General features: G+C 43.8%; 1 protein-coding gene across 3 annotated transcripts in view; it reads right to left on the minus strand.

Moving 5' to 3' along the window:
• The window catches only part of snx19a (sorting nexin 19a), a 36,829-nt gene that overhangs the window by 11,847 nt on the left and 6,874 nt on the right, over positions 1 to 18,108 (minus strand). For 2 of the 3 annotated variants that reach the window (XM_071371315.1, XM_071371317.1), the window contains exons 3-12: positions 11,918 to 12,003; positions 10,361 to 11,770; positions 9,967 to 10,185; positions 5,429 to 5,567; positions 5,090 to 5,190; positions 4,862 to 4,981; positions 4,553 to 4,659; positions 4,142 to 4,238; positions 3,817 to 3,982; positions 3,279 to 3,402 (exon numbers count right to left, since the gene is read on the minus strand). In XM_071371315.1, coding sequence (XP_071227416.1) covers positions 3,279 to 3,402; positions 3,817 to 3,982; positions 4,142 to 4,238; positions 4,553 to 4,659; positions 4,862 to 4,981; positions 5,090 to 5,190; positions 5,429 to 5,567; positions 9,967 to 10,185; positions 10,361 to 11,752 — 2,465 coding nt within the window. In that variant the 5' untranslated portion in view covers positions 11,753 to 11,770; positions 11,918 to 12,003. The remainder of the gene's footprint in view (positions 1 to 3,278; positions 3,403 to 3,816; positions 3,983 to 4,141; positions 4,239 to 4,552; positions 4,660 to 4,861; positions 4,982 to 5,089; positions 5,191 to 5,428; positions 5,568 to 9,966; positions 10,186 to 10,360; positions 11,771 to 11,917; positions 12,004 to 18,108) is intronic. The other variant, XM_071371316.1, reaches the window with a different exon arrangement.

Here is an 18,108-nt window from a genome sequence, read left to right on the forward strand (position 1 = left end):
CAATAATCAGAATAACTATCAGACACAGGTGTGACTCTTGTCTCACATCCATGGTGCTGATATTGTTCTTCCCTCCTGCCAAAGTGCATTACAGAAATGACTGACACAATGTGGTCATTCATTTAAAGGAGTGCAGAGCAGAGCTGGAAGTAGACACACTTCATGAGCCAGTCCCATCTCATCCAACCAGACCGGAGTTCAAATAATATTTTAAATCATTTAAAATACTTTCTCTGTGCTTGATTGAGCTTATCTGGCACAATGGAACCAATAGAATAGTCCTAAATGTCCAAACCCTGCCCACCCGCCACTAGGCAACATTTTTTTCTCCATGTACAGTATTTGAACACAGGTCTGGTCCAATCCCAACCAACCACTGGGCAGAGCTGGGTAAAGTAGAGCACCAATCCAGATCACTGCCCAGACATCATTTTATAGACAGAAGTTAGCTACACTCAAGGCTTTTTTAAGGTCCAATGCAGCCATTTGTATCTCAATATCAAATCCTTTCTGGGTAACAATTAAGTACCTTACTCTTTTCAATTAAAATGGTAATAATAATAAACAAATAGCTTCTTAGCAAAGTGCAATTTCTCAAGCAAGACTTTTGCTAGAACTGTCTGGAAGTGGTCTGAGTGGGGAGGGGAAAACTGAAAACAAGCTGTTAATGGCAGAGAACTTTTGAACTGTCTTTCTTATTGGTCTGTTAACACATTTTAGGCCAAAGCTCCATCCCATCAAAGCAGGCTGAAATTTCAGCCTCTTACACTAAAAGGGCAACCATCATAATTTTGACAATTTCAGAGATTTATTCGAACCACATATTGAGAAAATATATATAAAACACAGAAAAATCGACATTTTCACTGCACTGCGCCTTTTAAGCTCCGTCATCAACTATACTACTACCAATTACTGGCCATAACAACAGATGTTCTGTTCTCCTACGTACCCCAGACAGGTTAAAGCACAACATCATTTTTGTATAATTATTCTACTAAACAATGAACAGTTCTATGAACAGTGAACAGGTCTGAATACTAAGACTGATGGACTACTAAACTAATCTCAACAGTCAATAAGTGTTTTTCCCCTCCAGACATGAAAGGAAATGGTATTATTTCATAACAGCATTTAACATAGCCAAGTTATAGAGAAAAATAATCCCTTTCTGAATGAACAGCCTTTTGAAATTATTAATCAAATCCATATTACAAAAAATGTGTTTTTGGAGCGAAACTAGGACACTTATATCAATCATTATTCGACTGATGAAAAACCCTCTTACTTAATACCTCAGCAAACCATTCCTGGAAATACAAAGAGAACAAAATGTCTGGATGTTCTGCTGAAGACCTGTCAAGATCCACAGAGCGGTAGGAACCCTCACCACACTACACCCATCTCCTAGCCCAGGGGTTCCCGTTCACTCAGGTCCCCCTTCCAGCATTGGGGAACATCCCGCGCCTACGCGCGCCACATCTATTTCTATGTCTATTAAGCTGTTCACACCCCTCTTGTTTGTGGAGAGAACATTTTGCAGGTTTAAAGCATTTTTTTTGTTGCAGTTCTATACATTTAGCCATTTCTAATGTGTATTCATGTGATAATTGAGTGACTCAAAGAATTACACCAAAATCTATGGGCTAACAAACCTAGCTAAAAAACTGACCCGCGCCCCTCCCCCTGCACCCCCCCCCCCCCCAGTTTGGGAACCACTCCTCTAAGGTATGCAATGACTGACGTGACAAGAGGAAAACTGACGATACACTTCCCAATTTAGAAATGGCACTTTATGCCTTCTACTATTCATACTTTCAAGAGTAAGTTGAAAACCACTGTCCTAGCTAACTAGCTAACCTAAATGACTGTATGGATCAAATTGTGTTCTTGCCACAATCTAACCAAAATGTGTACTTATTACAGGGGTCATATGAAGTATGAGGTGCCACATCTGACTAGGGAAGTCTTGCTCCTGACAGTGTAAAGTTGATTCTGTGACAGAAGATGCAATGGGTTAAAGTGCCCTGAATTACTAAGCAAACTGACTGACAACCCCATATGTACAAGATGAGTGATTTGTTTCTTCTAGCTGCTAGTGGAGCAAAGGGCCATGCGCAATATAAAAGATGAGTATGAAGGACCAACTGTTCTTTACTGTTGAAGTCTATGTTCTACTCTATGATGAGGGAGTGGTATGGTCTGCTTCCCTGTTCTAGTCTATGATGAGGAAGTGGTATGGTCTGCTTCCCTGTTCTAGTCTATGATGAGGGAGTGGTATGGTCTGCTTCCCTGTTCTGGTCTATGATGAGGGAGGGGTATGGTCTGCTTTCCTGTTCTAGTCTATGATGAGGGAGTGGTATGGTCTGCTTCCCTGTTGTAGTCTATGATGAGGGAGTGGTATGGTCTGCTTCCCTGTTCTAGTCTATGATGAGGGAGTGGTATGGTCTGCTTCCCTGTTGTAGTCTATGATGAGGGAGTGGTATGGTCTGCTTTCCTGTTCTAGTCTATGATGAGGGAGTGGTATGGTCTGCTTTCCTGTTCTAGTCTATGATGAGGGAGTGGTATGGTCTGCTTTCCTGTTCTAGTCTATGATGAGGGAGTGGTATGGTCTGCTTTCCTGTTCTACTCTATGATGAGGGAGTGGTATGGTCTGCTTCCCTGTTCTACTCTATGATGAGGAAGTGGTATGGTCTGCTTCCCTGTTCTAGTCTATGATGAGGGAGTGGTATGGTCTGCTTCCCTGTTCTACTCTATGATGAGGAAGTGGTATGGTCTGCTTCCCTGTTCTAGTCTATGATGAGGGAGTGGTATGGTCTGCTTCCCTGTTCTACTCTATGATGAGGAAGTGGTATGGTCTGCTTCCCTGTTCTAGTCTATGATGAGGGAGTGGTATGGTCTGCTTCCCTGTTCTAGTCTATGATGAGGAAGTGGTATGGTCTGCTTCCCTGTTCTAGTCTATGATGAGGGAGTGGTATGGTCTGCTTCCCTGTTCTACTCTATGATGAGGAAGTGGTATGGTCTGCTTCCCTGTTCTAGTCTATGGTGAGGCAGGGGTATGGTCTGCTTCCCTGTTCTAGTCTATGATGAGGGAGTGGTATGGTCTGCTTCCCTGTTCTACTCTATGATGAGGAAGTGGTATGGTCTGCTTCCCTGTTCTAGTCTATGGTGAGGCAGGGGTATGGTCTGCTTCCCTGTTCTAGTCTATGGTGAGGCAGGGGTATGGTCTGCTTCCCTGTTCTAGTCTATGAAGATGACGGTATGATATGGTGTGATACCTCTCAATGAAGGTGCCAAACAGCAGTCTGATGGTCTTCTGTATGTTCTCAGTGCACAGCCAGCTCCACTGGTCCTTCATCAGCAGACACAGGATGCTCAGAGCTACGTCTGCCACGGCCGTGTCTGCACGAACACACATCACAGTCAGATTCACACATATAAGCACGCACGCACGCAACAGAATACAAAACCTGAACTTGACGAAGATACAAATACTGGGAGATGATTCTGGAACACGAATAACAGAAAGGCAAACAGAGCCAGATAGCCTCAGAGAGATAGTCAACACTGTTTCCTCAAAACAGTGGTGTGGTACTGGCCTACAGAGGCTGTGCAAGGTTACTACCACCCGCTGGCCATTACTGAGTGGAGCATGCTCATAGATGATCTCATTTGGAAAGTTTATAATTATGATAATAATGTCTGTTTTTGCACTGAGACGGTCCTTAGATATTCAGTCAACTGTATGACGGTCCTTCATGTCAGAGAATAATAGGTTGATAACGCAGGCCCGTGTAGACGTTAGAAAAAGTGTACCTGTCCCCCGAGGTTTTCTCTCCCGACCCCCACCTCCCTTCCTGTCTTTGCCAGGTAGCACGCTGAACCTCCTCTCGTCAGCCTCCTTCTCCTGGGGAGCATAGAGCAGAGCCTCCTGGTCCTTTATAAAGCCCTCCAGACCAGACAGGGACAGGCCATGGAACACCTGCAGAAACAGACCAGGGCACAGGAATGAATGAGTGAATTAATGGATGGATGGATGGGCGGGTTGAGTGAGTACAATCAAACAGACAGTTAGATGACATTAATATTAAATGATTATTCATTGATACTCATTGCTATGAAACTTCCATGGTTAACTTACAGTGCTCCCTTCATTGAAGCAGTATATGACTTTGGGCTGGATTTCAGGTATATTGAGAGTAGGGGCGACTTTACTGGAGAACCTCAGCCGGACAGACCTGACGCAACAATTAACAAACACATTACACAAAACTAGATAGTTTGACTTTAATGTCATATAAGCAGTTACAAAGAACAATTTTTTGGCCAGGTCGTACATATGTGACATTTAGAGAAAGAGAAGACACAGAGAGGGGGAAGAGAGAGAGAGAGCGAGAACAGAGCGAGAACAGAGTGAGTGAGTGAGTGAGTGAGTGAGTGAGTGAGTGAGTGAGTGAGTGAGTGAGTGAAAAGACACAGAGAGGGGGAAGAGAGAGAGGGAGTACAGAGTGAGTGAGTGAGAGAGAGAGATGGAGAAAAAAAAGACTCCCACCTCTTCCTTCCTTCTGGGGCATTCCTCGCATCAGCAGGCTCTACATCCAGGTCATCCTCAGCACGAGGGAATGCTGTCTTCAGAGTGTCTACAGCATTTGCCATCATCTACAGTAAACACCAATAACCAGGCCCAGGAGGACACAGCACACAAACAGCACCAAGGTTAGCTTCCCGAAAAAACAGGTCACCAGAAACCACATATTCTATCATCTCTCACCTCTCCCTTTTCATGTTTTTAGGTCAAGTGATCATGCACTGTTTTTATTTCATAACCGCGACAGTTGTGACACTGAAAACGCTAAGTCACCTTATCAATCCTGGACATAACAAATGGTTTCTTCTCGAAGGCTGTGCTGGCGTCTGTGTGAAGAGCCAGGAACTCCTGCATCTCGTCGCTGTTGGCCGTCTCAGGGATGGTACACAGTTGCTGGAGGAAAACAAAGCGGAGTGATCAGACACAATGCAACAGTCACATTTCAAAAACATACAAATCAGGAAATGATTCACCTTGTTAGATAAACAATACAATTCCTACTTTAAGAAAGGTATCCAGCTGTCCTTTTCGAACTTCCACCTTGTCAATATCTGCGTTTCCAAATGGAAGATCAGGGAAAATCTTCTTGGGTCCCTTGACATCTGAAATGGAAAAGATACAAACACCCTTTGGTGAGAATAAAATATCCATACAGCACATGTAAGACTTCATCTACGCTATAAATGATTTGTTTTGACTGAATATAATGTACAGCTGCCAGCTTGGGTTCGAATCTGGTCTACTGCTCTTTCAGCACTCTCTCGTACCGTTCACCGAAATCTCTCTCCAGCCAAAAAACATACAAAAGACTTAAAAAATATATAGAATTGGACTTCTTACTCTTAATCATCTTCTTGAGGTCAGGCTTCTCCTCCAGGCGTGTCTGCAGGTGGAGGAACTCGCTGTAGCGCCGGTTCACAGTGTGATAAGCTACAGGTTGTAGAGTACCTAGGCTCTCTGAGTCAACCACTGTCTCATACTGGGGAACAACAACGGTTACAGATTGACTGGGAAAGTTTAATAAGACTAGTCCAATGTTCACATTTCAAGATCGATATGAAAAGGTATTAAAAAGGTAAGGAAGTGTACACTAATGTCCGGTACTGTCACAAGTGATTTGTCTAGCATTGTATCTTATGATAAAAAGAGTCACAGGTCTATGTGTTACATTGTTGTTATCCCTGCCTCTAGAGACCATGACTGCGTAAGCATTCAAGCACTGACCTGTTAAATGTCATGTCAAAATGTATATTTCCGACTAAATAGATGTATTTATCATGAGAGGGCCATAAACAAAACCTAGTAATGCTTATATTGCCACAATGATTAAAATCCCAACTTTCTGGTATAAAAAAAAATAATTGCTGAGGTGTAGTCAATTTTGAGACACACACTCAAGTACACAGTACAACTATGATAAAAATGTGAAAATATGAAATACTTGATGTATTTCTTATTCAACACTGTATGAATAAGCTTTGAAATGACTTATATGCTTTCTAAATATAGTATAATCAAATTATAAAACTACTAAGATTTCACCTTCCTTTTAACTGCAAAATACATATTTGTATGTTTAGTCTTCGAGAACATGTGCATTTTCTAAAGGCTTCTTGATGAAAACTTCTGCCCTCACCCTTCTAAACATCAGACAGGGCTTTAGCTTGGCTTACTGAACTCATTAGGAACTTACCTTTCATCTCATATTAATCTTGTCTGTCTATGACAAACCCAAAATGTTTTTTGTTTAAAATCTATTAATTATTTTAAGATTACATTGAAAAGGTTGGCAATAAAAAAATCGATCTGTGAATGTGCTAGCTAGAGCGATAAAACCACTCTCTCCTGCTCCTCTGGGATCTACGGGTGTTTCCACATATAGTCCTCTTTAAAAGAACCGATCTCAGTCCTCTTTAAAGTGAACTCTGGGGTAATAAAAAGCTAAATACATCAGGGCAGTATTCACACTTCCCTTGACTTTGAACTCTTTTGCCAGTTCATGTCACCTATTTTGTGGTGTGAGTCCTCTTTGCATTCACATTGCTATGTTCAGAAAGGAACCAAGATCTTTTTCCAGTATTCACTCAATGCACTCTGGATTTTTACAAAGTGCAGGACAAGCCATTCCATTAGATCGTGTTATCAGACAGCTAGATAATTACATTTTGGAAGCTAATAGACAGAATTTAGTTAAAAGATGAGACATAATAATTATAATCATAAGATAATATTAACATGTAAATATTATTGGAATAAATATTGGAGAAGAATACTGCAGATTAAATAATGCTGTGATGTAAAAGGTGCATAAAAAGGGAGGAATTCAGATACAGTGGATTTGGAAAGTATTCAGACCCCTTGACTTTTTCGTCATTTTGATACATTACAACCTTATTCTAAAATGTATTTTTTTAAATATTCTTCATCAATCTACACACAATAACCCATAATGACAAAGCGCACACTTTTTTTGGAACAGAAATACCTTACTTACATAAGTATTCAAACCCTTTGCTATGAGACTCAAAATTGAGCTCTTGTGCATCCTGTTTCCATTGATCATCTTTGAGATGTTTCCACAACTTGATTGGAGTCCACCTGTGGTAAATTCGATTGACATGCTTTGGAAAGGCACACACCTGTCTATATAAGGTCCCACAGTTGACAGTGCATGTCATAGCAAAAACCAAGCCACGAGGTCAAAGAAATTGTCTGTAGAGCTACGAGACAGGTTTGTGTTGAGGCACAGATCTCGGGAAGGATACCAAAATATTTCTGCAGCATTGAAGGTCCCCAAGAACACAGTGGCCTCCATCATTCTTAAATGGAAGAAGTTTGGAACCACCAAGACTCTTCCTAGAGCAGGCCACCTGGAAAAATTGAACAATCAGGGGAGAGGGGCCTTGGTCAGGGAGGTGACAAAGAACCCAATGGTCACTCTGACAGAGCTCCAGAGTTCCTCTGATGAGATGGAAGAACCTTCCAGAAGGACAACCATCTCTGCAGCACTCCACCAATCAGGCCTTTACGGTAGAGTGGCCAGACGGAAGCCACTCCTCAGTAAAAGGCACATGACAGCCCGCTTGGAGTTTGCCAAAAAGGCACCTAAAGTACTAAAGGACACCTAAAGAAACAAGATTCTCTGGTCTGATGAAACCAAGATTGAACTCTATGGCCTGAATTCCAAGCGTCACGTTTGGAGGAAACCTGGCACCATCCCTACGGTGAAGCATGGTGGTAGCAGCATCATGTTGTGGGGATTTTTTCAGAGGCAGGGACTAGGAGACTAGTCAGGATCGAGGGAAAGAAGAACGGAGCAAAGTACAGAGAGATCCTTGATGAAGTCCTGAGCGTTCTGGAGCAGGTTCTCAACAGGACAACAACCCTAAGCACACAGCCAAGACACCGCAGGAGTGGCTTCGGGACAAGTCTCTGAATGTCCTTGAGTGGCATTTTAGAATAATGCTGTAACGTAACAAAATGTGGTAAAAGTCGAGGGGTCTGAATACTTTCCAAATGCACTGTATGAAGTATTCGTTTGAGCACTATCCACACGCGACATAGTTCAATGTGACTATATATCAGCACAATCTACTTTTTCGTTTTTTCAAATTGCCGCCGTCTTGTAGCTAGAATTGGGATAATGTATATTGTGCTAATACCAATCCAAAAAGAGTAACAGAGCGCACTGTACAATATGGCGAACTTAGCAAATGAGGTGTTTCTGGTAAGTACATTTTTATGCACCTTCGCCATTGAAACTTTAACATCCAATGTAGGCTACTGCCCCTTTAAGAGGCTAGCATTGATTTTGTAGTCAATGCTATCCGGAATCCTTGGGACGTTCCAACCCTAAATCTCAACCCTAACCTTAACCTTAACCATAACCATGACCTAACCCCAACCCCAACCCCAACCCTAACCGTAACCATTTTAAATGCCAACTTCATATGGGGTAACGTAACTACATAGGGTCGTAACTACATATGAGGACACCGAGGTCCGGACCACTGTAATTACTCAGAATAAAAAAACATTAATTATTATTATTCTTTGAAAAATTAGGAACTCAGTTAGCTCAATTTACTGTTGAGAGTTAGAATAATAGAATACACCAGGGGCAATATGTCATCCACTGACAGTCACTCAATTAGCCCATGTCAGTAAAAACATTTAAGATCGCTAAATTAATCTAGCCACCTATCTAAACTTGTAGTAATGATGGTAATTTACTGACTGGGCACACTGTGCACGTGCCCAGGGGCCCTGACCTCCAGGGGGCCCCATTGATTTTGTTAGTCACTCTCATTCAGATATCATAAGTCATGACAAAAAGTGTAGAATTGCAGGAAATTAGCTTTAAAACTGCAACAATGTCTCCACACCCCATGGTAAAACGTGTAGAATTGCAAGAAATGTTCTGTAAAGCAAACTCGTTTGTTTTCTTTTGTTAAAGATCCAGTGCACTCAAAAACGTGATTTTTCTGTGTTTTCTATGTATACAGTACCAGTCAAAAGTTTGGACACACCTACTCATTCAAGGGTTTGAATGAGTAGGTGTGAGCACTAACAAGTACTCAGCATATGTGGGAACTCCTTCAAGACTATTGGAACTTGTAAATGAAAGTGATGTTTATTCCGATGGGCGAGGGAGAAAAAACTTGTAGTATTGATTGATCACCATTTGGATTTCACCGTTACATGCCAATTAGCTAACGTAACGGCAAGCCGGTGTGAATGACCGGTGTGTAACCGTGTTGTATCGAGCTCCTTCCCACTGGGAAGCTGTATCACGTCGCTGGCAGTAGCCAATTGGTTCCATCCGAATACAGTATTTCGAGTAGCCTACACTAAAACTAACTTGTAATATTGGTAGTAAGTAACCGTCTGAATGTTATCGTGATACAGCTCAACGGGGAAAGTTAGTGCTGCAAGCCGGAAACCCAACACAGGGCACAGTAGGAGAGGGAAGTACAGTAGCTAGATAGTGTAGCCAATATAGTAGGACAGGGTGACAGCTAAATGTATTCTAGTACAACTACGGTATTATTAACGTCTACATTTTCTTTGTTTTACTCCGCTGAAAAACGAATGATTCTAAACTCCCAAATCCCAACTTAGACAGGAAAGTTTCAAATCCTCACCGAAGTTTCTAGCCACAATAATTAACGTTAACTAGCTAGCTGGGGAGGGCTCATTACGACAACTGACTGAACTAGCCTCTCCCGTGACAGCTAGAGCTATCGCTGAATGCAAGCCATTTCGATTTACTGTTTCCACAGATCGATTTATATGCAGAAATGTCGGTCAGAGCCGGTACCAGAACCACGCATTTATATCTAACCTGGTTTTACACTGTGTTAGACATAATGTCTTACTTTTACGGTGTATAGAGTATAGGGGTGTGAGCCGGTGCTGCGATGCTCCTTGGCTGTCACAGCACCAGTGATTCTCAGGTTCTGGATAAGGACGGGTCCATCTGGGCTGCGGAGGGGTTCGAAGCTGAAGGGGGTCAGACACAGCCTCCCCGGAGGGACAGGGCAGCGTGGGTGCAGCTCCTCCGCCATGCCCGCTGGCCAATGGGGCTGATCGGACACCTGCATCTCAAGATTTTAGCAAAGCCATTCATAGCAATTTGTAACCTTATTTATTCTACATCAATACCTTGTATTGTTTTATACTTATATACAATTTAAATAACTGTTTAAGAACATGTAGGAATGCTGAAAGACCAATAAACTAACTAACAAGCAAACAAATAAACAAACAAACCCTGGGTCCCAGGACCTTCAAGTTGCCGAAGCATCCAGGCGGCTCGTCTTCAAACACACTGCAGAAGTTGGTAGGGGAGGTACAGTCACAGAAGCTGTCTGTCTGGTCCTCCTCTGAGTCCATCTGGTCTAGGGACTCCACAGAGAGCTGATTGGATTCTGTCGATGGGGACTCCAGGTCCGAGTCCACACCCTGATACAGGCGGCTGCCACCGCTGCAGGACCTCAGCAGATCCATAGACACATGACAACTGTTTATTTTGATCGATGAACCAATGCATGGCATTGGCAGGATCGCCCCACAGTACTGCCGTGTTTCCTCCTTCAGATCTGGCACTGCCGTATGGTAGGACTCCATGGATTCCAGGGAGTCTGGAGTGGCTGGCTTGGGAGGAGTGGGGCTGTTGCTGGACTCGTTCTGGTCTCTCGGAGTCTGGAGCCAGGAGGTAGAACGGCTCCGAGTCCAGAGCTCCTGCTGGGTCTGACTCCTGTGCAGCTGGACTAGAGTATCAGGGAGCTCATCGAGGGACTCATCCGGTGATTCTTTGGCTTTGGTGAACAAGTCCACAATGGTGAGATTGAGCCAGTCAGGATCGGACACCCTACTGACCAGTGGGAGGAGGACGTTACAGGTGATCAACTCCCCCACCATGTATCTCCCTGTCCTGGTCTCCAGGTGAGGGAACGGGACCAGGACTTGCATTAGGAGGTCCACTACGGCCCGGGAATAGCTGAGCTCCGTGGCTGGACTAGCCAAGGCTGGGTGGGGGGCATCTGCCTGGCTATACAACTCCCACAGGCTGGGGGTGCTGGAGCGGTCTCTGTCCTGCATCCCCAGCCGTGCCTCTGCCTGCGTCATCATCTCCCTGGCTGTCATATAGCTCTGCAGGTGGCAGCCACACAGCTCCAAGGTCCTCTGGACCAGCGCTCTCCTGTCCACGCACCGAGCCCTCTCCTTCAGCTCCATCACTGAATCCAACATGGCGTCCCGCATAATGTGCTCAAACTCCCCCAGCCCCTCCTCCTCGGTCAGCATGGTGTGGTACCAGGACGACACAAAGTCTCGGATGGCTTTATGCACAGCGCTGTGGATCTCGTGGTCCAGCCTCCATTCGCTCTCAGGCGAGTGGAGGGCCGGCTGTGATCTACCCAGGGGGACGAAGTGCTCCAGGTGTAGCAGGCTGTTGGCATCCAGGGCAGCGCGGGACCCCAGCCAGCCACCCAGTACCACCAGCAGGCTGGTGAAGAGACAGAGGAGCCACACGTTCACCAGGAGGTGGAAGAGGACCATCCATGCTACTAGCACCCCCAACACCACAAGCCTCCGCTGGCCCAGTAATTCTGAGAGGGCCCAGTGGTTAGGGTTAGGACCAGAACCCTCTGGTGGAAGCATTCCCCTCAGTGCTGAGACCTGAGTTAAAAATCAAGTAATAGCAATCAATACACACCTCAATCAAATATCCGTATACCTTAATTTGAGGACATTGGTGATTTCTTTCAGATAATATCATTTTAAAATTCATAGACTTGATTTGCAGGGAGAGAAACTGATACTCACAGACCTGGGTTGAAAACAATCATTCAAAATGCACACTTCAAGCAATTGGTGGTGGCATGGCTCCAGTTGTTTTTAGATACCTCTACCTGAGATATAACAAAACACAAGCATGTTTTTTCAAATCTATAAATGTCTCTCATCAATTAAATGGATGGTTGTGTAAATATATTTTACTGCAAAGGTGGTTAAATTGATAGATATTGTGTGACACCCCCTAAACTCAAAAGTGCAGAATAATGCCTGGTTGGAGGGGGGGATGTGCCACATAAGCTTACAGTATGTAATACAATATTGCAAGCTCTGATATTGCTCAAATTTGGAATACAAGGGTTGTCTGCAGCATGCTTCTTTGGAAATACAGACCTGTAGACACAGAGATACAATAGGCGGAAATATAATGGATATTTATGATGAATGTAAGCTTGACTTTTTGGTAGCTGAATAACAGAACTTTCTAAATCTATTTCGCTCTCATTCTGTGCTGCCTTGCCCTGCCTGACAAAAATACATATAATTACACTTTTTTTAATGTTGTGGCTACAGTAAATCGGCTCTAAAGAAAACAATTGGGCTCAGACATCGAAATTAAATGTTTTGGGCTCCAAAGCCCCTATTCTTGCAATTAAGTGAGGAGGACATAATAGATTATTGTTGGGGGTCACCCTGGATTTTGCCTCAAATCCAATATGGCATCCAAAATCCCAAAAGACTGCCATAATACCATTGGATGGAGGTTAAATAACCTGGAAATATGATTTTTGTAAATTATATACATTTTCGCAGATTTGAATACAACACTCATGCCCATAGACTGTTTTGGTGTAAATACATTTTATTATGAATCCAATATGGCCAACATGACTAAACATGTGACAATTTCTAAGCTTGTTCTGACTTACAGTTCATATAAGGAAATCAGTCAATTGAAAGAAAATCATTAGGCCCTAATCTATGGATTTCACGACTGGGAATACAGATAGGGTATGCATCTCTTAGTCGCAGATACCTTAAAAAAAGGATGGGGGGGTGTAGATCACAAAACCAGCCAGTATCTGGAATGACCACCATTTGCCTCATGTACCTCGACACATCTCCTTCGCATTGAGTTGATCAGGCTGTTGATTGTGGCCACTCCTCTTCAATGGATGCGCGAAGTTGCTGGATATTGGCGGGAACTGGAACACTCTGTCGTACATGTCAATCCAGAGCATGCTCAATGGGTGACATGTCTGGTGAGTATGCAGGCCAGGGAAGAACTGTGCCATTTTCAGCTTCCAAGAATTGTGTACAGATCCTTGCGACAAAGTTGGTCAGACGATCCCAGATGTGGAGGTCCTGGGCTGGCATGGTTACACATGGTCTGCAGTTGTGAGGACGGTTGGACGTACTGCCAAATTCTCTAAAATGACATTGGAGGCGGCTTATAGTAAGAAAAATGAACACGCAACAGCTCTGGTGGGCATTCCTGAAGTCAGCATGGCAATTGCACGCTACCTCCAAACTTGAGACATCTGTGGATATGTTTTGTGTGACAAAACTGCACATTTTAGAGTGGCCTTTTATTGTCCCCAGCACAAGGTGGACGTGTGTAATGAGCATGTTGTTTAATCAGCTTCTTGGATTATCGTGGCAAAGTATAAATGCTCACTAACAGGGATGTAAACAAATTTGTGCACAACATTTTTGAGAAATAAGCTATTTGTGCATGTGGAACATTTCTGGGAACTTTTATTTCAGCTCACCAACACTTTACATGTTGCGTTTATATTTTAGTTTAGTATATGTTTTCAATCTGTGTTTATGTTTTAGTCTTATTCACACACTTATGGCATATTAACAATGGGCACTGCCTTTAATGACACAAGCACACAAGTTAACCAAGTTACATGAAAGCAACCTGTAATACAACAGTCAGGTACTCTAGTAGCGTACATGTAAAGCTCTAACATTTTCCCCACTGAAACGAAGCGTGCAAGGTTGATATAAAGTATTTGAAGTGACCAAGACATGAGTGTGCCCTAACAGGGTGAGGAGATAAAGTAGTGGTTGTAGTTCCCTGCTGAAAAAACTAGTACAGATCAGCCTAAATTGCATGCTGGTCAAAGTTGGTCAGTGCTGGTCTGATTGCTGGTCAAGCTGGTCTGACCAGCATGGTCTAGCTGGTTAGGCAGGCTGACGATCTGGTCAAGCTAGTGATGCTGGTGATCCATTTATGCTGGTGATGCTGGAATGCTGGTGACCAAGCTGTTCCATGCTGGTCTGCAAAACCACGCCCATCATTATCATATTTCCCAACATGCTCTATTGTAGTTAGATTTTTCAAAATTGTTTGCTTCAATATCTGGGCTTTTGTATGTACATTAATGTATCTTATGCTACACAAAGAGGAATATAAGATACTTTTTTTTAAAAACTAATCCAATCAGTTGACTTACTGCACCCGTTGCTGAAATGGTTGTTCCAGTTAAGATGATTTAGCTAGTCTAATTCATTAACCATTCTAACCCTGGCAGTCATTCTGAATATAGCTTGTGGGTGACTAAAAATTATAATTGTTGGATCTCCCCATTCTGGCTGGATTCCATCAAAACCACAGAAAAGGTGTGAGTATGTTTTTTTGAATGTTAAATGTGGAAAAAAGTCCTGCAGGTCAAGTCGGGTAGGATGATAATTTGGCAAATAGCAATGTGGGTGGTGGCTGTGATTAGTCTGGGGCAGACCCAGCAGGAGATGAGCAGAGTGAGAGAACCTGTGTGGACAACCTTAGACTACAACTAACTAACCTCTAAGTAAACTATGTCCTACGCTCTAAGAAGCGTTGGTTCTGAGGGACGCTGCACAGATCCACTCACACACTAGGAAAGTATTCCCATCCCTTCACTTTTCACATATTTTGTTACAGCCTTATTCTAAAATGGATGAAATTGTTTTTTCATTATTTTCGGTTGATCCTCTCGCTGCAAAGATATTATCAGGTCTCTCCAAAGAAGTTCGATCGGGTTCAAGTCCGGGCTTTGGCTAGGCCACTCGAGGACATTCAGAGACTTGTCCTGAAGCCACTCCTGCATTATCTTGGCTGTGTGCATAGGGTCGTTGTCCTGTTGGAAGGTTCACCTTCGCCCCAGTGAGGTCCTGAGCGATCTGGAGCAGGTTTTCATCAAGGATCTCTCTATACTTAGCTCCGTTCATCTTTCCCTCGATCCTGACTAGTCTCCCAGTCCCTGATGCTGCCACCACCATGCTTCACTGTAGGGATGGTATTGGCCAGCTGACGAGAGTTGCCTGTTTTCCTCCAGATCTGATGCTTGGCATTCAGGCCAAATAGTTCAATCTTGGTTTCATCAGACCAGAGAATCTTGTTTCTCATGGTCTGAGAGTCCGTTAGGTGCCTTTTGGCAACTCCAAGTCATGTGCCTTTTACTGAGGAGTGGCTTCCGTCTGGCCACTCTACCATAAAGGTCTGATTGCCCTTCTCCCCCGATTGCTCAGTTTGGCCAGGCGGCCAACTCTCGGAAGAGTCTTGGTGGTTCCAAACTTCTTCCATTTAAGAATGATGAAGGCCACTGTGTTCTTGGGGACCTTCAATGCTGCAGAAATTTGTTGGTACACTTCCCCAGATCTGATAAAATCCTGTCTCGGAGCTCTATGGACAATTCCTTCGACCTGTCTTGGTTTTTGCTCTGACATGCACTGTCAACTGTGGGACCTTATATAGACAGGTGTGTGCCTTTCCAAATCATGTCCAATCAATTTAATTTACTACAGGTGGGCTCCAATCAAGTTGTAGAAACATCAAGGATGATCAATGGAAACAGGATGCACCGGAGGTAAATTGAGTCTTATAGCAAAGGGTCTGAATCCTTGTGTAAAATATGGCGGTGGATGTTTGATGTTATGGGGCTATTTTGCTTCCACTGATCCAGTGGCCCTTGTTAAGGTCAACGGCATCATGAACTTTACCAAAAATGTGATTTTCCTGTGTTCTAAATATATTTCCACTATGACGTTGGAATAATACTGTGAAATTGTGAAAATTATGATAATGGCCTTTTAGTGTAAAAGCTGTTTGAAAAGACTGCCTGAAATTTAAGCCTGTTTTAGTGGGATGGAGTTTTGGCCTGCCAGGTGATATCTCCAGGCGGTAAATTAGTTAATAGACCAATAAGAAAGAAAGTTCCAAACCGCTCTGCCAATAACAGCTAGTTTTCAGTTTTCCCCTCCCCACTCATACCACCCCCAGACAGTCCTAGCAAAACTCTGCTTGAGAAATTGCTCTTTGCAATTTTATTTATTTACTATTTTTATGGAAAACAATCACAGTAAGGTACTTAATTGTTACACAGAAATTGTTTGATATTGAGATAAAATGACTGCATTGGACCTTTAATAATATTGTGGCAGCCATATTGCATTTGGACGTCTTATTTGATTTGGGATTTGTATTGTAATCGGCTCTAATGAAAACAAGTAGGCTCATGAACTAAATAGTCATTTTTCCCAGTCAAAGGTTCCTCTGTGGATATTATACACTGCTCAAAAAAATAAAGGGATCACTAAAATAACACATCCTAGATCTGAATGAATGAAATATTCTTATTAAATACTTTTTTCTTTACATAGTTGAATGTGCTGACAACAAAATCACACAAAAATTATCAATGGAAATCAAATGTATCAACCCATGGAGGTCTGGATTTGGAGTCACACTCAAAATTAAAGTGGAAAACCACACTACAGGCTGATCCAACTTTGATGTAATGTCCTTAAAACAAGTCAAAATGAGGCTCAGTAGTGTGTGTGGCCTCCACGTGCCTGTATGACCTCCCTACAACGCCTGGGCATGCTCCTGATGAGGTGGCGGATGGTCTCCTGAGGGATCTCCTCCCAGACCTGGATTAAAGCATCCACCAACTCCTGGACAGTCTGTGGTGCAACGTGGCGTTGGTGGATGGAGCGAGACATGATGTCCCAGATGTGCTCAATTGGATTCAGGTCTGGGGAACGGGCGGGCCAGTCCATAGCATCAATGCCTTCCTCTTGCAGGAACTGCTGACACACTCCAGCCACATGAGGTCTAGCATTGTCTTGCATTAGGAGGAACCCAGGGCCAACCGCACCAGCATATGGTCTCACAAGGGCTCTGAGGATCTCATCTCGGTACCTAATGGCAGTCAGGCTACCTCTGGCGAGCACATGGAGGGCTGTGCGGCCCCCCAAAGAAATGCCACCCCACACCATGACTGACCCACCGCCAAACCGGTCATGCTGGAGGATGTTGCAGGCAGCAGAACGTTCTCCACGGCGTCTCCAGACTCTGTCACGTCTGTCACGTGCTCATGTGCTCAGTGTGAACCTGCTTTCATCTGTGAAGAGCACAGGGCGCCAGTGGCGAATTTGCCAATCTTGGTGTTCTCTGGCAAATGCCAAACGTCCTGCACGGTGTTGGGCTGTAAGCACAACCCCCACCTGTGGACGTCGGGCCCTCATACCACCCTCATGGAGTCTGTTTCTGACCGTTTGAGCAGAAACATGCACAATTGTGGCCTGCTGGAGGTCATTTTGCAGGGCTCTGGCAGTGCTCCTCCTTGCACAAAGGCGGAGGTAGCGGTCCTGCTGCTGGGTTGTTGCCCTCCTACGGCCTCCTCCACGTCTCCTGATGTACTGCCCTGTCTCCTGGTAGCGCCTCCATGCTCTGGACACTACGCTGACAGACACAGCAAACCTTCTTGCCACAGCTCGCATTGATGTGCCATCCTGGATGAGCTGCACTACCTGAGCCACTTGTGTGAGTTGTAGACTCCGTCTCATGCTACCACTAGAGTGAAAGCACCGCCAGCATTCAAAAGTGACCAAAACATCAGCCAGGAAGCATAGGAACTGAGAAGTGGTCTGTGGTCACCACCTGCAGAACCACTCCTTTATTGGGGGTGTCTTGCTAATTGCCTATAATTTCCACCTGTTGTCTATTCCATTTGCACAACAGCATGTGACATTTATTGTCAATCAGTGTTGCTTCCTAAGTGGACAGTTTGATTTCACAGAAGTGTGATTGACTTGGAGTTACATTGTGTTGTTTAAGTGTTCCCTTTATTTTTTTGAGCAGTGTATATTCAGCCCCTACTCTTGCAACGTAACAAAAAAATGCTGGGTCAATAATTACCCATTTGGGTCATTTCTGTAAACCAGCGCTG

Source organism: Salvelinus alpinus, chromosome 28 (genome assembly GCF_045679555.1).
Source record: "Salvelinus alpinus chromosome 28, SLU_Salpinus.1, whole genome shotgun sequence".
NCBI classification, from domain to species: domain Eukaryota; kingdom Metazoa; phylum Chordata; class Actinopteri; order Salmoniformes; family Salmonidae; genus Salvelinus; species Salvelinus alpinus.